The following is a 23,693-nucleotide window of genomic DNA, read 5'->3' as shown; positions in this document are numbered from 1 at the left end:
TGCAAAGTTCATTCATTAGATTGAACACATAAAAATGAATGATTAAAAAACCATTATTATTAAACTTGATCAAAAGTTTTGGGAAGAATTAAAAGGAATGGAATATAAACAGGTAGTAGGAGGAGGGTGTACGAGTAAGAAAAAGAGAAGAAAGGTTGATAGTACGGTTGCACGAAGCGACAGTTGAGAGTGCAAGAAGTGAGTGAGTAGTAAATGTGTGTAAATGTGTATGTGTGAACAACGACGTACGCGCGCACCGTCGCCGTGTCGGCTAGACGAACAGACCTACGGACGCCGGGCGCCCAAACCCCCTCCCCTGCCACTTCCTACCCCTTCTCTTGGCGTATCCCCACCAATCGGCGCCAGTCTTCTCACAAATTCACCTCGGCAGTCGGTCGCGCGTTACCGAGCAAAGTGGATAAGTTCGCGAACGCGCTCCCGCTAAGAAACCTCATTTTTCTTCATTCTCGTCCTCTCTCCCATAATCCAAGTATTCCCATACGACGACTACGCATCGTGTTTCTACGATTTTCTATAACTTTCTTTGTATATTGATACATTTACTACGCTTTACAGTTATATACGTATATATATAGAGAGAAATATATACACGGTATATATTATTATTAATATTATTATATTGTGCGAAAGATAATATATATAGATATATCATCGTCGTCGAATTTCTAACGATAAGTCGACGCCCGATCATCGATATATACCAACACGCACGCACGCACGCACACGCGCCCGCGTAGTGATAAACAAAGGAGGAAATATTAAAAAAAAATATTAACTTTTTGAGAAAGTTCGTGCTGATTCAGTGTTAACGTTCCATTACAAGGAAAGTTAGAAGAATATATTGCTAAAAGGAGATTCTTAAGGACCTTCACTTTGAGGAATCTTTTTAAGAACGATCCCCCCAACGTTACCACACGGTGAGTCAAAAGAATAGATAAAATTGAATACTGTGAACACAGTTTTTAACTTGAGAATCTCTCGAAAGTAATTTCGTCACAATCGCGTTTAGTTCTCGTGTTTTCTTTGTTCTTAGATCATTAAGACATAATCTTATTATGATGATAATAAAAAAAAGGCATTAGTTTTTTTACTATGAAATTTGAAAGTTGAGCGATTTCAACGAGCAAGTAGGTGCAACTCGTCCGCGCCATTTTGAAAATGGGTAGCGCAGCGATCGATATAGCGGACTGCGCGCGGGACCACGAGCTTTTTCATCGAGCTCTCCGGAACTTACCCTTCTCTTCTTCTTTCTCTCTTCTCTTCTCTTCTGTTCTCATGTTTTTTTCTAGTTTTTTATTTGTAATCATTCGAAAACTATTGAACTTATTCTCTTCTCCAGTTTTTCTTCTCTCAATTCGTGATTATTATTTCAGTCGAATCGTAAGGATTGATTTACCTTTGAACGATTAATTTCGAACGTTTTCTCAGTGGCCGAAAATGTATCCTTCGAAATTCACTCGTTAGGGTGCAAGTCTGTTACGCCATCTTGATTTCTCTCTTCCTCTTTTCCTTTTATGGTATATGGTTCAACCACCGCGTTCTTTCGACCTCAACCGTCGTTCAGTCTCTCAACGAATGGACCGAAACCAGATTCGTTCGAATACTTTCAAATAAATTCTTCAGATATATTTCTTTTTTTTGTTTCCTTCGTCACAATTTGGATAATTTCAAGTTTTAAATAATTTATTTTTTTTTTTTTTTTTACAACAAATTACAAGCAGCAGTAGATACATATTCATATAAATTACTTTATACTTTAGTATTTGTGCCAGTAGAAGTTTAGAAGATTAGATAAAGATCAGTTGAAATATGCAAACCCTCTTTGTGCTTTCATTCTGTACCATTGTAGGAGAAAATAAAAAGTGAAAAAAGAAGAAGAAGAAGGTTTGGATTGGTTGAACGAGGAGGAGAGGTCTCTTCTCATAATGTGGCCAGCAGCAGCAGCAGCAGCAGCAGCAGGCTTGCCTGTCCATGCCTGCCTGCCTGCCTGCCTGCTTGCTAACCTTCTGCTTGACTACCTTCCTACCTTCTCTACCCTACCTAGCTTCTACCTACCAACCTACCTACCTATCTACCTACCAACCAACCTACCTAGTTGTGCCTATCTTACCGTTTCTCATTCTTTCTCCTTTATTTTTCTTTCCATGTATGCGTGTGTGACTCTTTCTTTCTTTTTTTTTTTTTTTCTTTCTTATTTGTCCCGATTTTGCATAGCAGTCTTCTCTTCTACCTGCTGTGCATTTAAAAACGTGGTCAAGACTTCTATGGAAACAATTGTTGTCCAAGCAAAGAGAGAAAGTTTTCTTCGTTCGATTAAATTTATTTAGCTTGCTTGCACAATAACGTTGACTAAGATTACTTTTATTCAATGTATTCCACCGAAAGGATTCCTTTCCCCTATCCTTTCCCCTATCCTTTCCCCCTATCCTTTCCCCTATCCTTTCCCCCTTGTGGGAGAATTGGAATTTTTCTAAGGAAGAAAAGAAGGGTTCCTTAAATTTCGAATAGATTTAATCGAATTTTGTCATGAGTAGTTAGGATATGATCAATGGATATAAAGAATATAGATAATTGTTATTTTTCTTCAAGGTTCTTTTTAGATATTTTTTATTTTAGAGAAATCTTTCCATTGTCTAAAGAACAATAAAAATGGCTACGAGGAAAAAGTATCCAATTCCAGGAAAATTATTATTTTTTACGATCTTGTCGATGAACGTTCAACGTTTATATGTATGTATATATCTATATACATACATACAACACAAGTTACGATTAGATTACCTCTATAAACTTCCCTAGACCGTGTACTATAATCGCGGTTCCGCGAAAACGAACTTGTTTTAACGTTAGGAGGAAAGATAAGCAGCACACTTCTTGATCTTTATTTCCACTTTTGTGGACAAGAAAAAAATTAAAAATTATACTTAGAAAAGGACAAGAAAACAAAATATATTGTCCAGAAATCTTTCTATACAAAATTATTTATAATTTCGATAAAATATTATCTCGTTAACCTTTTTATAACCCTCATTTATATTTGCGTCTTAATAAACGAATTATATAATGTCAAATGTATGATTAAAAACTTGTTGTACTAGTTATACCTACACGCACGAGGTATAATTTATTAATCTTTTTTTAATGAAAAAAAAAATAGAAAAAGGATTCTTCCGAAAAACACTAATTATAGGTGTAGATTTTGCTTGTTTTTTTACTCTTCTTTTTGTTTTATTTTCATTTCGCATAGGAGCAGGTGAAAATTCAAATCGCTATAGTAGCTAATTTAAACGCATCATCAATTCGTGCATAGCCGTGGTCCAGGTAAACGCGTAAGCGCGCAGCCTCCGCGCCAGCCGTTCGATTTTGCTTGCACCTGCGGGAGAACGTGCGAGAGAGAAAGAGAGAGAGAGAGAGAGAGAGAGAAAGATAGAGGAGTGCCGAGTATCTCGTACTCGGTCGATCGGCTTCTCCTCTCAACGATTCGCGATTCTCCCCCCATCGCCCCCTTCTCTTAAAATGCGCGGTGCCCTTTCTCCCCACTACGTTTCTTTCCTCTCATCTTTTCTTTCCCTCACCCTCACCCTCACCTCACCTCACTTCACCTCACTTTACTTCATCTTACCTCTCTCCTCTTCTCATCTCATCTCATCTCATCTGAACTGATCGTTTTCTCCTCTCCTCTCTTCTCCTCTCATCTCCTCTCATCTGATCTTTTCTCGTTTCTTCTCATCTCTCTTTCCTTCTGTTCTTGTTTCTCGTATGGTGGCCGCGATCTCTCAGAGTTGTGTTGAGGCAACCAGTTTTAGCGAGGAGGAGGAGGAGGAGGAGGAGGAGGCAGCAGCAGCAGGCAACTTCAACGCTCGCGCGATAACGGGTCGTTAACTTACCCACATCTGCCTTTCTCTCGACGTTTACCAACGCTTTGAACCTTTCCTTTCTTCTTCTTCTTCTTCTTCTACATTTACTAGTAAGTCTACTATTACTACTAGTAAGAAGACGTGCACGCACGATTACTCTTCTTTGACGTCATAACGTGCCTGAGATCATTCTCCATGATTTCCTAGATCTAATGATCATTTTTTTCCCCTACCCTTTTCTTTTCTTTTCTTTTCTTTACTTTTGCTTAATTCCAATGACTATTAATCTTAGACACTATAGGCATTCTTTTCTTTGACACTAAAGTTTTCTAAGAGATGTCTCCTCATCTATTTGACTTAATTAATTGTATAGAATTCTTTTTTCTTGTGAAAATACAAGAAATTTAATTGACCGAAGTATCAACGACCATACGGGCAAACTAGTGTTGTTACATCGTTTTATAATTATTATTTTTATTTAATAATAAAAAGTCTATGTTGTTGTAAGTTTAGAAATTTTCCATATGATATGATATTATACTTGTTATAAACAGATTACGTATGCATGTATGTATATTGGCACAAGTGCAAAGGATTAACATATGAAAACTTATACATATAAATATAGCAAGACTTTTAACAACGGATTATTTCAATGAGATTTTGTATTACTTAGTGTATTATAAATTTTAATCATCTAACTCATAAGCACTCTACCAAACATTTCTCTTTTTCTTTTTTCTTTTTTCCCCCGTTTTATCTGTTTTTTTATCTGTTTTTTATCTTAAATCTTACTCTCTATACTCATCATCGTGGATAAGAAGTTTTCCTTTTTCGTTGTAACGTTCGTTCATTCGTTCGTTCGTTCGTTCGTTCGTTCGTTCGTTCGTTCGTTCGTTCGTTTACACGAGCCTTTAATCCATCCAAGCTTCTTCTTACTCCTCGTATTTCCCTTTTTCAACAGCTATAGCAGCTTGGTGTTTACACGAGCTTGAAGGGTGCATGCGCCACTACGTAGCCAGGAATAATCCCTTATAACGTTCTATACGTTGTACGTTATACGTTTTGTGTTCATCCCCCGCTCTCGCTCTCTTTCTCTTTTTCTTTCTCTTTCTCTTTCTCTTTCTTTTGTATGCTTCGTTTCCCATACGCGACGATGTTTCTTTCTCGACTTCGTCGAAGCGCGAGCGCACGTGCGCTTGAATCCGCATCTGCTCGCGCATGCGGGACACGCGTCCTCTCCGTATACAGGCCATCGAGCGCACTCATGCTTAGAAGGGGGAGAACAGGGTGTTTCTATTTCGTTACCACCCCTCACTTTTCTAACATTTCTATATTCCAACCGAAATACTTACTACTTTTTAATAATATTTTTAACAAATATATATATATATATATATTCATATAAATAATACATTGAAGAAGAGTTTATAAATTTAATCAAGTGCTATCTAATCTTTTCCTTGTTAATATTAGAATTTGATTAGAATGTTTTTACTTGGTTTAATAACAGTGATTAAAGTAAATATGTGTGTGTTCAGTAAAGAAAGGACGACAAAGTCTTGTTGAATCTATTTTTCTTTGTGTGTATGTTGTATCACGTCCTCCTACTACCTCCGGTGTTTCTATATTAAGCATCAGGAAGGGTTTCGACAAATGTTTATGTTATTCCATCGTGTTCCTCTTCAAAGTACGCACATGGTGCGTTCTTCAAGCCCAGTCCCTTCAACTCTTCTACTTATTCTCTGCAATATGTTGAACGATAAAAAATAACTCCTTCCGTAGCCATAAGTACGAGGAAGCTCAAGAGTAGTAGATGTCTTCTTAGTTAAAAAGAAAGAAACTTTTTAAAGCTCGTGGGAAGAAGACAGAGAAATATAGTCATTAATCGTTTTATAAACGTAACACGTGTGTTACTCTCTCTCTCTCTCTCTCTTTCTCTAATCTTATCTTAGGCAATCTATTTTTAAACAAAATTTTATTCGAAATGATTTTCATCATTTATTTAATTATAAAACACACCGAATTTGTAATACCTCTTGCATACATAATTGTGTTTGTAAAAATAATGTATTCAATATGTGTGTATAGGTAGCAAATCAAATATTCGATTAAATCATAATTCACTTTTTCAAGATGACTAATAGCTTACTTTCTACACACACGTTTTATAATGATCATTGAGGAACAAAAAAAAAAGAGATCAAAGAAAAAAGCGTATTGGTGGTGGTGGTAGTGGTAACGTTAGGTTGTCTCTCTATGAAAGTATTTTTCAAAGAGAAAAAAAGAGACTAGAGAAAGATTTCTTTTTGTAAAACCCTTTGAATGGATTTAATAAGCACATTCAGAGAACTGAGCGACAAATGCAGTATATAGTACAGGACGACGACACGGGTATAACACACAACACGTCGCGACGTCGAACGTCTATTAAAAGCTTTATAACAGTGTTGACTGGTGTCAGAGTCATGCAAAGATAGTTTCATCTTTTTCTTATTTCTTCTACTATCTTGTTCTGGTTGTGTCGTGAGAACCAGTAATGCATCCATCTCATCCCATTCCATCCTTTTCTCTTGTGTACGCGTGCATGCATATGCATAACGATAATCCAAGTACCGGCTGATACTAACGAGGAAACGTCCCTGACAATTAACGAGTATAACGGAGTTGTACACTGTACACAGGTAGAGAGAGAGAGAGAGAGAGAGAGAGAGAGTAGTTCTTCCCACCTTTACGAATTAAATATTCCCTTGATTTCTCACATTTCTCATAGATTCAATGTTTTTTCCTCTATTCCAAACAATTTCTATTTCTTATCAAAACTGTTTCAATTGTTCAAATTCGATTTAATTTATATAAATATAAAAAAAACATATAAATTTTGTTAAACTGAATCAAATCTGAAAATAAATTGCTCGATTGAAGAATAATCTTTTATGGCTTATCGATAAAGTTAAGATTATTATTATTAGATTGCGTGTGCGTAAGTACATACATAAATATTTACCATATTTAATGACGCGTCGAATAAAAATGTGATCGAAAGAACACACACACGTGTATATTATACGATAACGTTGCTCTTATTGCAAAATAAAATTATTTTTAGAACGTTAAATCATAGCACGGATTGATTACTCCAAAATTCTTATTTTTTTTACATTTATAATTTGATTTCTATTCTATAAATTAGTTAGATATTTCTTGCACGAAAGATATTCTAACAAAGTTTCTGTTGTTCCTGGTTTTCTTTCACGAACAATGAATCCTCTTTTTCATCGACCTATGGCAAAAAAAGAAAGGAAAAAAAAAAACATTCTAGGTAAATATCTGTTACCGTTAGGTTATACGTCGTTTTAACGGAATCACTGCGATCCTACTAAACGTATGTCGATAATTAGTAGTAACGTGTGTTGTTGAAACAACGGGCTGCTCTGTTCAACTTTTCTTTTCTTGGTGTTCATTATTTCTATCTATTTTCTTTCTTCCAACCAATTGTCCTACGATACAAAGTTTTCATTTTTTTTTTTTTTTTTTTTTTTTGTAGATATTTATTGAATTAAATTTTCCTTTTATTCGAAAGATTCGTAAGAATTTATTATCCCACCTCGTAGAAATTAGCGTTTATTTCTTTCGATTTAAAACGCATACGATACGAGGGATATTTAAATACGTGTCCAATCTCACTCACACTTGTATTACCTTTCTACTCTCTCTCTCTCTTGTGTATTTAATTCGCAACACCTGCGTTAAATAAATCGTGCGAAAAATCGTACGGGGTTATCTATAAAAAAAAAAAAAAATTTATGCGAAAATAATCGATTCGCATAATAATTCGTTTGGCAATCGTGATTTCAAATAGTGATTCGATTACGTAGAGAGCTAACCAATATCACCTGCTTTTTTTCGCCACAATTTAAACGATTCACAATTAATGCAAAATTCGTATCAAGATATTACGTAAAATTATGAGATAGAAAAAGATAAAATGTTAATATCGAAGAATCGATTATAAATGCAAATGATGAAAGAACGAAAGGAAGAATGAAGAGTAGAAAGAGAGGGAGAGAGGAGAAACCATAGGAAAGCTTATGGGTTCTCTTTGAAATTCACTCGACGAAAAGGATTTGCACGTGGGGAACGTTTACGAGCGGTTGTAACTTCTTCTGGCGCACCTGCAGCAGCTAAATCCGAAGGAGGATCGAAAGTCTCTCTTTCTCTCTCTCTTTCTTTCTTTCTCTCTCTTTCCCGTGGAAAGAAACTTTCGAGAAACCGGTGCGTAGAATGTGTGTGGAGTACGACAGATGGTGCTATCAGATTTCAGCTGGTTGCTTGGTAGTGGTTATGGTGATGGTGATGGTGATGGTGTGCTGTGGTGTGGGATATATTTGCGAAAGTTGTAGCTTTGGTATAACGCAAGCAATATGTTCTTCTATATTAGTATTTTACATTAAAAAACAACATAATATGAATGTACATTGTATTAAAAGTGGATTTCTATTTTGATCCCTTTGATCGATTAATAATAACCCTTATCTTGCACGTTCGATTCGTTTCATCGAGCAATAAACTGTGTCACAGGGGTGAACGTTCTTTTTTTTTTTTAAATACACATTTTAATTCTAATCGAAATACTTTGTTTTTTTCTTTTTCTTTTGTCACGCAATATTAATGAAAATATACGTTTGAATTTGTTACAGGTAAAAAGTGAGCAAGCGCTTGTGCGCAACATTGATAAAGGAAAAGATAAAGATAGAAGAAGAAAGAGGATAATATAAAGTAGCGATTCGAAAGGATTAAAGAAAAGTAAAGATGGGTGCCAGACAAAGCAAAAGGTCAGTCGATATAACGACGACGCCGAAGAAAGAAGGTGTCCCAAGCGAAGGTGCTGTTGGTGATGCAGCAACACCTGGTGATGGAAAACTAGAAAGGATCGAGGAAAGCGATGCTAAACCAACGACCAATGGCATTGCTTATCGTACCGACGTTAACGAAGATAAAGACAAAGACAAGGATGATACTAATGAGAAGGATAAGGAAAAGGAAAAGGAAAAGGTAAGAAATTTCAAATAATCTAATATATTTGCAAAGTAGCCTAAAATAAATCATTTCCTTCTTAACAATAATTAACCAAATTATAATTGTGTGTGTGTTTTTTTAATTGCAATTGAAACAAAATTTAATGTTAACATTATAATAGAATTTATTTTAGACTACTTTTGGATATAAAATTAAGTTAGGTGTTCAGGCGAACGAAATGTTAACTCAGGATAGATTGTACTATTTGTCGTCCACCACACGTCTATTGTCATCTACTTGTTGTTCCGCGTACTATTCCAAGCTTGACCTAAGTAAAATGCGACTTGTCTAAGACTTCGAATGACTTAGGTTCGATTCTACGAATAATAAGATACAGTCGAACTTTGTGTTTGAACAGAATGGAATTCGGTTAACCGTGAGATATTAAATAAAATACCACCACCGAAGTCAAATAATAATCGAGAAAAGGATATTAAAAATTGTTACGTGAAGTTCGATGATATTTTCTCGATCATGTTTGCACTTGTTCTCAACTATCATACACAATATCGAAGAAAGGAATATGAGAGAGTTCTTTCTCTTTTCTACTATTTTTCATCATCTTCTTCTTCTTCTTCTTTCTTTCTTTCATTTCCGTTGAAGAAATCATTTCTTATTTCATTTCTTCGTTTCCCTTTTCTTATCTTCCAAACGTCAACTTTAAAGGATCTTATTTCGTTGATTGGTCGAAATTTCATGTGAAAAGAAAGAAAGAAAAATAGACGTATACCGTTGGTGTGACTTAAAGAACGACATAACCCAGTAGACAGGTCAAGAAAGAACAGAACGGAAGGGTAGGGTAAGGTAGGGTAGGGTAGGGGGAAAGATCGCAAACCCACCGGTAACTCGTTTTTACGACTAACCGTAATCGTTTCTCCACGTGTACACGTTTGTTAAAGAGGCACATCTAACTGTCACGGGAGCATAAATCTTTCCTACCCCTTTTCTACACTACTTTTCCCATGATTATTATAACTTTACCTACTTTTTCTTTTTTCTTTTTTTTACGAGGTTAACTTACTCAATTTCTTCATAGAGAAGAAAGATAAATGTCAACGGACTTAGGAAAAAAAACATATTGAGTTTAACCCATTAACTGCCACGATCCCCATTAGGGAATTTTGGAATTTTACGTACACCACTCGGTTTTATATGGACTGTATGGAAAAATGGCATAATAATCTCTTATTGGTTTTTTTTTTCGTGCAACCAGCCACAATCCCCATTTAAGATTTTTTTAAAAATTATAAATATTTCTCTAGCCAAAAATAATTTGACTGTTAATTGACGGGTTAAGTATTATTTTGTAATACAATTCGAGTATGGTTTTACCTTTTTTCTGCCTTCATTTTTTCCCCTTTCTATTGAATTGTATTAACCCATACAGTTAGATAATTATGTAGATGTAAAATTAGAATTTATAGAGAACGCATTTTTTGTGGTTCACAACTCTCAACTTTGAGAGAGAGAGAGATAGAAAAGATGTAAAAAATGAAAAACCACATATTCTTATCTGACAAATTTAAATGGCAGGTGTGCAACCAGCCGGTTTAGAAGGTTCTCTTTCTCTTAAGCAAACCACCTGTCTTCTTATGGCTTCTTCTTCGTTCTTTATTTTCAAGATGAAATGTACTTTTCAAGCCTCACCTTACATCTCTATCTCTTTCTCTCTCTCTCTCTCTCTCTCTCTCTCTCTCTTTCTCTCATTCGTTAGATGTAACGTCGTCGTCGTAGTAATAGTAGTATAGTTGTAGTAGAGTTATCACATCGATGACTACTACTACTGCTACGTGGTGACCGTGAATTTTCAAAGTCACGATCAAACTTGTTCGTAAAGATTACACGATATATGTAAAATGTGTTTATTCTTTTAAAAGTGGGAAGTTAAATAAAAATATGTGTCTACATATTTTTTTTTCCTTCCTTCCTTTGATAATTCATAATTATTATACTAGGGGTGCACAGGGGATTCACAATCAGTCCGATACACACGTCTTTAAGTCAATTGCGATTATAATATACGAGTCCATTGCGGACAAACAACGTGACACGTAATTTATATTTAAATAAGATTTACCTTTTGATTATTTTTTTTGTGAATGTTCACTTTGTTCTTTATTAAGTTTTTTTTTTTTTTTTTAGGAAAAAACTTTATTTACAAAAGTAATTGCAAATTTTAGTTTTAATGTCTATAGAAGAAATTCGTGGAGAACATTTAATCGTGAACTCTTAAGATCGTGAGTCATATTCCTCTCTCTCTTCCTCTCTCTTCCTCTCTCTCATACACACATATATTGCATTCCATGAGAAAACTAGTTTTATTAATTAAACTGAGAGACTTGCGACTTGGTCGTTCGCTTTCGCTAATTAAGCTCGCATCTAACCCGAATTCCTTTCAATTTTCGCCCATAATATGACATTTACAACACATATCTCATTTCATCTTTCTTTCTTTCTTTCTTTCTTTTTTTTTTATCCGCTTTCATCAAATTTCAAAGTAAGGTGTGAGAATGAGAAACGATTAGAAAATTAAATGAAATTACAAAATATGATTTATGTTATATCCAATTTTATCGTCTTAATTATTTCCATTTATTTTGTTTCTTTTTATATATGTATTTGGGTTTAATGGTTGGTTGGACAAATAGTTCAGATGATCGTGATCAGATTAAATGATCGCTCATTATGATTAGTGTATAAAAATGATCATAACTAGTTAACCAATTGAGAGATCGTTCAAGTTGTCAAAAATTTTCGAGAAAGAGGGAGAACTGTAAAAAAAGGGGATAGGAAATTTAATAAAAATATAAAATCATATTTTTCGAGGAATCTCTCTCGTGTTAGTAAAATATTTCTCGCAGACACTTCATTCTTTTTTTTTTTTTTTTTTTTTTTTTTTTTCGTTTATATTCACGCGAGAGAAACTCACGAAAACGCGATTATCCGCACGAGATTTGCCTTCGACAAAAAGAACCGACTTTTAATTTTCCTTTTTTCTTTTTTTTTTTTGTCCATTTTGTTTAAATATTCGAAAATAAGAATCACGTGCAAAATATTGTTTCAAAGTAGCCACATTCCACAACTTATTTCTCAAGCTTCTCAAACGGAAAAGGTGTGTTTTAAAATTCGCCCGATTGAAATTCGTAGCAGTGTATTTAAACAAAATGAAAAAAAATTCAACACGAGAATATGGTGGTCCTTGAAGCGACCTTCTCAGTTTCCTGTTTGCTATCATTGCGTAAAATAATATCGAATTAAAAACATAGTAATATTATACTTCGTTATTGATTCTCGTAAGCAAAAAGAAACAAAAAGTTTAATTATATTTATTTCATTAAAAAATCAAACAATTTTAATGATATTGCAGTATCGTGCAATAACCAAAAACTACAATCTAACAAATTTCTTAGCAACAAAGTGGCGCCAAAGCGTAGCTAATTTTCTTTTTCGTAATTCAATTCGTGTTTTCTTCACACACGTGGCAAAAAAAAAAAGAAAAAAAAGAAAAGAAAATAGCTGTGTAATAAAGTGGCGCTTCTTATTTAAGCGAATTGTGACACGTTCATTCAAAGGACTATTACACGAATATACTAAGAAATTACAAAAAAGAAATAAAGAATACGTGCAACACAGACTGCTAAATGCATCACTTCGTATCTACAATGTTTAACTGTGCATCCACATATTCATACATACATATATATATATCATATTATCATACATAGAGATACATAATGTTGCATTTATATATATGAAAAGTTACATAGCATACGTCTCTACAATCAACATTATTCTCATTCAACTTCATGTACAATTTCACACCTTACACAATAGCAAAAGACACGTAGTCCCAGACGGACCTGTCACGTTTCCGCGTCTACCAAGAACGAAAATAACTCGTTATTTACATAATATAATGTGCCCAAGGCGATGATGAACGTGGTGCGTGTTGTTTCCCTCTCATAAATAAAAAACAAAAAAAAGAAAAATTGCCCCGGCCAGAACTTTATTCTTCTTTATTCTATACGATACTTTCTTTTGATTATATCCCTCAAAATCATACGAAAAGAAGAAAAACTTATTCCTGGGAATCTTTTATCAAATTTTATAATCCTATGTCATTTCCTTATATATATATAGATATATTTAAATTCTTATGAAACTTCATTGATTTATTTATTGAAAAATCAAGTTGAGAGTCACTATCCATTCTCCGTAATCTGAGATTTTCGCGGTTTCATCCTGCACGACGTGTTGTTCGTCCAAGCCACAGCAGCAGCAGCAGAGCACCAGCTGCTTTATTATTCCAACGAAGAATATATTCCTTCATCTTTTATTTCATTTTTCCCTTTTCTCCTTTTCTCCTTTAATTCCATATTATTTTGTTCAATTTTATATCGAAAATGTAACAGTTCTTTATCATACAACGATGTGTGTGTGTGTGTGTGTGTGTGTATACTCAAGAGACAAAAAAAACGAAACACAAAGAGAAATAATTAATTAATCATTCCGCATCGATCTTATTATTTACAATGTAAAAATGATCCTTGAAAGGATGCAAAATCATGTTAATTCACATCTTTTGTTCCCCGTTTGTTCTTATTTATAGTTAAAGAGGAGGAGGAGGAGGAGGAGATTAGTATTGTTGTTACGTTGTGTATCTTATTGGTCGATGCATTATTTTTCAGCAACAATCTGAAGAAGCAAAGCCAGAGGACACGAAGCAAGAATCGTCAGGTGAATCTCCAGCAGAAGGTGCGGAAGTAACAACACCTACAGAAGGTAATGCTGCAAGTCCCAACACTGTAGCATCGCCAGAAAGCAAAGAGCCTAAAAAAAAGAGAAGGTGTGTTATTATAATCATCATTTCAAAAATTCATATAAATATATACAAATTTATTATTTCATTTACAGTCTGTTGGCTTGCTAAATAATTATTTTGGGTACTTGTCTATTAAAATCATTTCATTAGAAATAGCATCAAGAATACCCACGCCATTTTTTTTACTTATACAAAAAAATGATATAAAGATTAGATGTGTCGTATATTGTATTATACAATGACGCTTTCTCGTTGTGCTCCTAGATGAGGAAAAAGTGGTCTTTGAGGTCGATCAGCTTCAGTAAGAAGGACAAGAGCAAGCCGGCTCGTGAAGAAGCACCTAAGAATGGAGACGTCACGAAAGAAGAGCCGCTGCCAGAGGTAAGCACACTAACAACAATCAAAAAACTAGCTTCCTATTAGTCGTCGTCGTATCTCTCTCCTAACAGGAAAACAACAAAATCATTAACTCTGAAAATAACATAAATTAAATACTCCATACATATACTCTTGTGTTTATTTATCTATATATATATATATATATATATATATATATATATATATATATATATATATATATATAATAGAGAAATAATAGTTTGATAACAGAAGTTGTAAAATTTGCTGTAAGCTATAATGAATCTCTTAACTTTCTAGAACGACAATGCTAAGAGAAATACTCTTTGCAATAAATCGTCCTAGCCAGCAGACGTATAATAAGTAATACTAGGCTGCTCTCACCTCTTCTTATTATTTATATTCTTTTTATTATCTCCTGCTTTCTCTCTTCCTTCTTTCTACCTTGTGGATTTAAAAAGGATATTGCGTAGGTGCTTTTACCTCAAGATCACCAGGACTAATGTCCTTGCTTGCTTCTTCTTCTTCTTCTTCTTCTTCATTGTAATCATGATTGGAAGGGGAGAATCATGAGTCATCCTTCTGGTTCATCGTACCTAGTAAGAGTTTCGTGATAGGCTGCTATGGAAAACCGGCTGCAAGTCGCGTTGAATTATCCCTTTTCTTCTTCTTCTTCTTCTTCTTCTTCTTCTTCTTGATGGCACCTCTCTTGCGTTGCAATATCTTTCTTCAATATTTTCTATTTATTCCTATCATTGAAAATGATCAAATTTCGTATTTCCTTTTCCTCAAATTATCATCATTTCCATTCTATTATATAGAAAATGTTAATAATTTAATTAATGATAGTATATAATTAGTTGATTTAATTAGAAAAAACAAACAATAAAACGAGGTATCAAACGTTCTATAAGAAAACTGATGAATCAGCTTATATTAATCTTCTTGAATCATCGAACAGCTCCGATATATTGAAAGAACGATTATGCTTCTTTAGCATGAATGTTTCGCAATTCGTAAAGGCTTTGAAATAATTGCGCCAACCTTCGCGCCATCATTAATATCACGAAGCTCACATTCAAACAGTTAGACTTTCACTCCCTTCAAATAGTTTGCATAGCAAATCTTTCAGAATAATACATTTTATTCTTTTATATATATATATATATATATATGTGTGTGTGTTTTTTTTTGTTATTAATTATTATTATCTAATAATAGTTTGTTTTCTATGAAGTCATTGTTAAGAAAAAAAGGAGCAGCAGAAGTGTTATTAAGACTACGTAAGAAAGAAAATCGATAATCGAGGCAAACAAAACCGGTCTTCTTGTTACTTGCAAGCTTCTATCGTTCATTGTGTTAACAACCAGTAACATGGTTCAATGGCCCAAACTTCCCGGATATATACTTACCTGACGTGCAACATTGTTCGTCACCGCGAGAAAAAGCAAACTACTATAGGACTAGTCTTCCGTTTTGTCACGTTCGTGCGTTACGAAAATAGAAAAGTAGAAAGTTTATTTTAAACGTTCGTCAACATTTTACATTGTCTTTTTTTTCTTCTTCTTTTAATCGATTCTAACACTTAAGCTAACAAGATAATAAAGTAATTAAATATTATCTATGTCAAAGATATTAATCTATTTCATTTTTCATGTTCATTTTTATTCGATTTGATAAACTTATTGAAATTGTAAATTTGTTCAATTTATTATTATGATTATTATTGTTCTACACACTCTCTTATCGTATTTAATTTTGAACACTCGTTCCATCAAAGATTGGTGGTCTTCGTTAACCCTCGTCATTCATAGCCACACATATGGCACATTTCACGATCAATGCCAATGTAATAGAGAATTCCTGAGTACACGTCCTCGTCGTTGCACTCTCCCTTCGAAAATGAAAAAAAAAAAAAAAAGAAAGAATAAGTGTTTTACAGAGAGTACTCCCCACCCCACCCCATCCTCTTACTACATCCTATGGCTTATAAAGTCATAGCCAACTGAAAAAGAAAGACAAAATAAATCTACCCTTTAATCTGACACGTACACATCTGCTCAAAGTATTTCTTTTACGTGTTTATTATTCCCTATATAATATAAAAAAAAAAAATAAAATAAATAAAATGTTCTAGTTAATTTGCCATCAGTGTGTTTCGTTACATTTCATTATCTTTGCTTGAGGATAAAGACAAGCTCGTTTGTTCTAAAAATAAAAAAAAAAATACATTTATTTATTATTCAAGATACGCGTCGTATATTATTCATAAAACGATAAATTCATTTAATCGGTTTATATTTTTTCCCCTCACACACAACACATACACACGCATAATGTACGTGTCTCGTTACCATAACTCTATCTAACTAACAACAACACTATTAATGCTATTACTACTACTATTACTTACAACTTTTGCTCTGAGATCTTTGAAAGAATTTTATACGATCATAAATAAGATCGGTGATAGAGGAGGAAAAAAGGGAGAGAAGGGCGTAGGTGGTGGTAGTTTGTATCGTAGGTCGAGATAAGTACCTAAAACCATCGTTAAGTCTTAAATCTTGTTTACTCTATCATAACGTTATGTAACTTTATCATGGCACCACGTATATATATATATATATATATATATATATGTGTTGTATAAATAATACAACAATTTGAAATATAAAATTTGTAATAGTAATCGTTTAGTATTACTCTCGAAAAATGTATTCGCTAAAAGATACAAAATATTGTTCAGCGTGTATCGAACACGTGTCGAATTCCATTCGTAGTTCGACGTAACAGTTTGATCCGGATTTAGAGAATTCCCGTAAGCTTCTCTACCCGATCTTGAAAAAAAAAAAAAAGAAATAGAAAGAAAGAAAGAAAGAAATCCTCGAAGCTTCTCAGTAAAAAGAAGGCTGGCAAGGATCCCAGAATAATCGCGCAATAAAAGGAGTGTTAGAAGTGTTTCGAAGTCCTTGGTGAAAAATATGCGATTGGGACGACGATATACACACCCCAACACCCTACTACCCTTCTAGATACTTTTAAAAGATGAGTGCTTTCCAAAGAAAGAGTGTGTGTGAGAGAGAAAAAGAAAAAGAAGGGTTTCGAGGAGGAGGAGGAGGAGGAGGAGGAGAAGAAGGAGTACTTGAGTATTTTTCTCAAGTGTGACAAAGAGAAAGAAACAGAATATATTCCTCTTTCGCACCTCAACGCACATCACACATTGTACGTCACACATTGTTTTCACACCCTTCTTTTAACGTGTGTAAAGAAAAAGAAAGGGTGTGGCCTTGCAACAACCAACCCCTCTTCATTTCCTTACCAATATAATATCCAACCACCGATGTCTTTTGTGACTTTTATCGTAAAAGAGAATTGGGGGATGAATCAGGGTAGTGTTGTGGTGGTGATTGGGCAGTTACACGGCATGCTCTTATTAATTAGCATGCTGTTGCGTGCTAGTAGAGTGCAAGTAGAGGGTGGTGGATGTGTGTCACCACCAAGGGTGCAACTCTATTTTCTCTTATTCTTATGATCCTCTACTTCAATTCATATGAGTCACCTTTATTATTTCTTTTGATAAAACTTCAATAAACTTGTAATATTTCCGATAAATTCAATTTAGCAGCTAATTTTAAATCATTCTCAATCCTTTCTATATTTTCATATAAAAATGAAACTTTCACTTGTAATCTTTTACAAGGATATGTGTGTGTTGTGTGTGTGTGTGTGTGTGTGCATGTGCATTGAACAGAATAATAAAAGATAACGACGTATCATCTTCCTGGTATTTTAGATTATTATATTGAAAAAAAAAAAAAAAAGAATCATCTATACACTAAACCAACACTACTACTACTACTTACATTTATTACATATTTCTATGTAGAAATCAGTAAACGTTAAAGACAGCTTAGATTGCACATGCAAAGAGACCCACCATCACCTCATGCACGTGAACTTTTATCGAATCGTAAGAAAAATCGATTCTTTCGTTCGTTCATTGCAACAGTTGTATACTCGTATAATACATATACATATATACATATACATGATAGTGCCGACGCATTGAAAAACCGGTTTTCATTGGGCACGGAAGGAAGGCATCGTCAGTAGTAGTTTCCACTCGCTTCGATTTCGTTCCTAATGGCCTCGATGAAATTTATCCGACAAATATACTCCTTCTTTTACGGTCTAACATACGTAGGGGTCTTATCATACCTCACCACCACCACTCTTTCATAACATTATTTATTTTATTCAACTAACAAGATTTGCATTTAAGTTCAATCTTATTATACATAAATATTTGTCTTCTTTTGTTTTTTCATTATTTTTTAATAATTTTTTGTATAGAAAGAGAGAATCGTTGGGGAGTCAATTTTTCCTTAAACTCTTGGAATTCTCGGCGTATCTTCCGCCATCGTGGAAAAATCGAATTTGTCTGCTTCTCTTCTCTTTTTCTTCGCACCATGGGAATCTATGTATGTATGAATGTATGTACGCTTCGTCGCATCCAATGAAAAGCTGTCGCTTTTTAAAGGGGTGAGAAAAGCTGTCTATCTATATCTCTCTCTCTCTCTCTACCACACTGTATCTCTTTTGATACCATTCGATGTCTCTCTTTCTCTCTTTTTGCCGTTCTCTCTTTTTCTATTCCGTATTCGTAAATCACAACACACACACAAAGGCGTTGACGCGAACTCTCTCACACAAAAAAAAAACTATTTCTTCCTTTTTTCCACAACTCAAAGCCAATCATGTTACTTTTTGTATAGTTATAATGTACGACATGTGAAATGTTCCTTAAAAAAAAAAAAAAAAAATAGAAAGAAAAAATACGTGTAACAGAGTCGCGTTGTGTTTTTTTGAAAAATCGTTCTGACGTGCACAATGACTTTTTCGTTTAATTACATTTTCTTCTTTATTTCTTTTCTTTTTCTTTTTCTTTCTCTAAATCAAACAAGGAAGATAAAGTTCAATGAACCAAACGAAATCATTTCGGCAATGCGTATCGACGTATTTCAACAACGTTTTCACTCTACTCGAGTTAGAGACAAAGAATAGAAAAAAAAAAAAAAAAAACAAGAAAGAAAGATAGAGATAGATAGAGTGATGTGGGTGAGGAGGAAGAAGAAGAGGGGATGTAGGAAGGGACAATACGCAATTACGAACTACTCAAACTCTCTCGTAGTCAAGAGAGAGAAAAAAAAGAGAAGAAAAAAGAGAGAGCGAGATAGAAGAGGAGGAGGAATAGGTCTTGGCACCTGGCCAGAACTGTTGAACGTTTTCCTCTTGGACGTGTCTAAAAGCCATCCTAAGGTTGTTTGGATTAAATGGATTATCTGAAGAGGAAGAAAGAGGAGAGAGCTTTTTTTGTCTAATTTTTTTCTTCTTCTTCTTCTTCTTCTTTTTATTATGATCGGTAAATTGATAGTTGTAAGAAGTGATCAAGGGAAACGTTTCAAATGAAATTATTATTTTATCTTACCATTTTTTAATTGATAAATTGTGAAAAACTATTTACTATTTATCCTTTGACTTTGTTGAAAAAGGAATTGTCAAATGTCGTGCAAATTGTATATTCGTGTTATACGATAATATCGGTTGCACGCGTGACAAATGAGTGTCGCGTGCAATTACTTTAGCCCTCTTTGGATTTGGGCGTCATCGTCGTTGTCGTTGTCGTTGTCGTCGTCGACGTTGACTTCTTCGTCGTCGTCGTTGTCGTCGTCGTCTAGGAGTATCGAGCGTCCCGACGCCGGGACGCGCGGAGCTGTTGCCATGCCGACAGACGAAGCTACCAGGGCTTTCCCTATTCGCTCCTTGTGCCAGGGTTCTTCTACTGATGGCTTTGAGTTGCTACCAAACACCAAATTTGTTCCTAATTTTTGCTTATTATTCTTTTTATATTTTAACTTTTAAAGGGTGGTAGAAGAGAGGAAAACATACATTGGAAACACTTCAGAATTTATCCATTTAACTTGAAGAACAATCAAAAGTCTTTTTACATATGTTATCAATATCTTGGAAGTATCTTTCAGTTTTCTATTTGAAGAGTTAGTTGATTTAATGCAAATGGATGGATAGGATGTAAAGTTCTTAGTAGATTATTATACAACGAACCCCATCTGTTTAATCATCTCTCTAATACCATTTCAAAGTTTCTCCGTTGGTAAAGTAAAATCTAACATTGTATATTCGTGTCTCTCTCTCTCTCTCTCTCTCTCTCTCTCTCAATCGAGTAAGGATGATAATTCGTCGTGTGTTGTTAGTTGGTTAGACTTCTTGCTCGATGCTGCCATCATGCATGCTATTCGGAAGTTAAATCTTAAAACTGGGTTACTTTAGCAAAGCAGAGCTCTACACGGATTTCTATTAAATTGATATAACAATCTTTATGCGATATATATATACATTTTTTTTTTTTTAATTTACCTTATCAATTTTAATTCTTCAATTATTTCTTCAAAATTAAACTCAAATTCTTTTCCTTCCAATTATGCTTTTATCAATTAATTTGTAATTTAATTAGAGAGGGAGAGAGAAGAAAATCTATTTATACATTTATTTAGTTGAAAGAATAATATATACTTTATATACGATGAATAATTGACGAAGAAATAAATCAAATAAAAAACACGTTTCATTTAAACTTGATCCTTGAATGCTTTAGGTCTCGTTACTAAATACGGTAGAGGATGGTCAGTGCCGAGTTTGAATGCGGATAAGCTATTTTTACATTAACAACTTAGTAGTTGTTACTAGTTTAACTCGCATGCAAATAACTTTTGCGAAAATATTCAAGATTTCGTATTACTTTACACCAAACTTTCCTTTCAAACTTTCGTGAATAAGATGCGAACAATATTTTATCAAAATACAATAACCGTTTGATCAAATTTGAAGATTTTGAAAGCCATCGCTATTATTGAAATCATATTTATCTGTTCAAACTATATAACTATCATGTTCCTTAACTTTTCTTTAGGTTATCCAAGAATAGAAACCTATGGTGGTTTTGTGGTGTTAATTTTTTCTTTTTACTAGACCATATGTGCTAGCTTTAACTATAAGTTTCTAGTTCAACGCTAGGTATTACTAGTAGTGTTGTATCTTTATTCTATTATTCCGTTCTTTCATTCTTTTATTCTTTCTCTCATTCTAATCGTTTCTACTCTCTCTTCCTAGTTTCACGTTCCTCCCACGTTTAAATGTTGAAGACCGGTTTGTTGCACTCTTCTAATGCATCTAATTCTTATTCTCTATCTTTCTCTCTCTTTAATATTATTCTAATCCCCGTTCTATTCTAATCTTTCTCAATTTCCAAACTCGTCGTAGTCGTCGTCGTCGTAGTCGTCGTCGTCGTAGTCGTCGTCGTCGTCCCTTTTATTCCGGTTTAACAAAGGAATATATAACGTGGGTCGCGCGCGTTTCCTTCCAACAACAAAATAATTATTATTTATTTTATCTTTATTCAAGATAATTCTCGGTAAATACATTGGAATTATAAATATCGTCCAATGATTTAATTAATAAAACTAATAAGAAGATTAAAATGTATATGTGGTAGGAATTACTGTTTGTCTCCTCTAATCGCATCTTTTTTTATTTTGTCTATTTAAAATTAGTATTTTAAATGAAAATGATAAATTTATTATCTCTGTAACTCTCCCTCTCTCTTTTTCTCTCTCTTTTTCTCTCTCTTTTTCTCTCTCTCCTTCTTTCTTTCTTTCTCTCTCTTGGTTGAGTTCAATTTCGATAAACAAGAAGAAGCAGTACACGTTCGCATGCCGTGTAGTTTGACACGAGAAAACGATCATATTTTGCTTGTGTATTTCTCGCGCAATCTTATACGACGTAGTTATTTCATATATTCGTTTTATTTTCATTCTATAATTAGTTTCAATATTTATTTATTTCATTTTTATTCGCCAATTCGATTCGACAATTCGTAATTTTCATTTCTCGTCATAGTAATTTATACTTATCGTTCAATCTTCATTTGATCTATTCGTTCAATTTATATTTATAAAGAAAAAGATTTAAAAAATAGTGCAATTTTGTATTTTCTTGTTCTTTTTCTTCCTGTGACATTCTACATCCGAACTCTTTATCTTTCTATTTCTTTCTCATACTAAGAAGACGTGGGACGATCCTCTTCGTCGTCTTCTCTAATCGTAGTCGTTGTAGTCGTCGTCGTCGTAGTCGTCGTAGTCGTCGTAGTCGTCGTAGTCGTCGTAGTCGTGGCTTTCTATATAAATCCTCGTGAACTCACTGGTTTCTCCGAGTAGTTCGCCATCGGCAAACAGTTTGCACGGATCATTCTCTCAGAGTATATAAGTGATATATATATATATACTTCATTTTGGGGTTTACGCGTGTTTCTCATTGCTATATTGTGTGTATCGTTTTTTTTTTTGTTTTGTTTTGTTTTGTTTTAATTACAACTATTTTTTCATCATTGATCTTTTATGGTGAACGAAAAATTAATAAAACGATCGATCGAGATATATTATTTGAAAAATATTATATTTTTCTTGTTGTATTCCAATTCGCGAATTTGATTAATTTTCTTATATAAATAGTAGTTGGTAGCATGAGAGAGAAAGAGAGAGAGAGAGGGGTTTAACAGTAAACGATAATGATTCATATTTCAATGCTATTTTTCACTCGGCCATGAGCCACCACGACGATTCGTATTTCTATTAATAGAACTAAGACATAATAATAATTATTATTATTATTATTATTATTATTCCAGTACAATTTTAAAAGTCACTTTTTCTTATTGTTTATTGTTATTCATTTTTTGTTTCTTAAACTCAATATGAATAATAATAATAGAAAACATGTCCTTATACAGTAATCCTTTTCTTTTGAAGGATAATCTTGTACAAAGTAGAAAATAACCTAGGATAATAATACCGTACTAAATGTAAATGTAAGAATTCGTATTCTCCTACAGTAGTTTCTGTTCAACTTTCCAGTTGTTCTGACATTAAAATTGCTTAATTTATCTATATATCTCGATCGTTTGTTTAAAATATAACTATTTGATCAAGTTTTTATAATTCGTGACAGTTAAACACAACGAGAGAGAAGTGTTTGAAGGACAAAAAATAAAATTTAAAAAAAAAAGGAAACAAATTAGATTGAACAAAAGATATATACACTTTTCATATATATATAAAAATAAAAAGAATTGTGTATTTCGACGATGGAATCGGTCATTAAATTAGGACGAGGTATGACCAATGGCGTATGTAGAGCTGCAGGTGCCCTTTCCCGTGGAGCTCATTACTTTCTGGCAGGAGTCCCATTTATATGGCGGAAAGCCGACATTGCGGTATGATTGACAAATTATATACATACATACATACAATACAATACATACATACAAATAATATTTAATATATGAAAGTGTTATAAAACATATTATTAGCTCATCGTAACACGATTCAATACTACGCAATAAAACATATACATACTGAACGCAATTCGATGCGATCGTATTCGTATCATCTTAGACGCAATTAAGTCCTAAGAAAGATTATGAT

At 33.7% G+C, this 23,693-nt stretch overlaps 1 protein-coding gene and 1 long non-coding RNA gene across 3 annotated transcripts in view; one reads left to right on the top strand and one right to left on the bottom strand.

Moving 5' to 3' along the window:
• Positions 1-384: 384 nt before the first annotated feature.
• Positions 385-23,693, top strand: part of LOC107070750 (uncharacterized) — a 34,694-nt gene continuing 11,385 nt past the window's right edge. The window contains exons 1-4 of one of the 2 annotated variants that reach the window (XM_089174824.1): positions 385-938; positions 8,579-8,933; positions 13,646-13,807; positions 14,044-14,160. In XM_089174824.1, the coding sequence (XP_089030950.1) occupies positions 8,691-8,933; positions 13,646-13,807; positions 14,044-14,160 (522 nt within the window). In that variant the 5' untranslated portion in view covers positions 385-938; positions 8,579-8,690. Of the gene's footprint in view, positions 939-8,578; positions 8,934-13,645; positions 13,808-14,043; positions 14,161-23,693 lie in introns of those variants that run through there. The other variant, XM_089174823.1, reaches the window with a different exon arrangement.
• LOC149031770 (uncharacterized) lies at positions 18,992-21,481 on the bottom strand. The gene is made up of 2 exons (XR_016177371.1): positions 20,572-21,481; positions 18,992-19,995 (listed from the first exon to the last, which is right to left on the bottom strand). It is a non-coding gene; the product is annotated as an uncharacterized LOC149031770 (long non-coding RNA).

Source organism: Polistes dominula, unplaced genomic scaffold, assembly GCF_049000335.1.
Source record: "Polistes dominula isolate Pdom_NZ unplaced genomic scaffold, Pdom_raw_medaka contig_16, whole genome shotgun sequence".
Classification (NCBI taxonomy): domain Eukaryota; kingdom Metazoa; phylum Arthropoda; class Insecta; order Hymenoptera; family Vespidae; genus Polistes; species Polistes dominula.
This window is presented reverse-complemented; position numbering and strand designations above follow the sequence as displayed.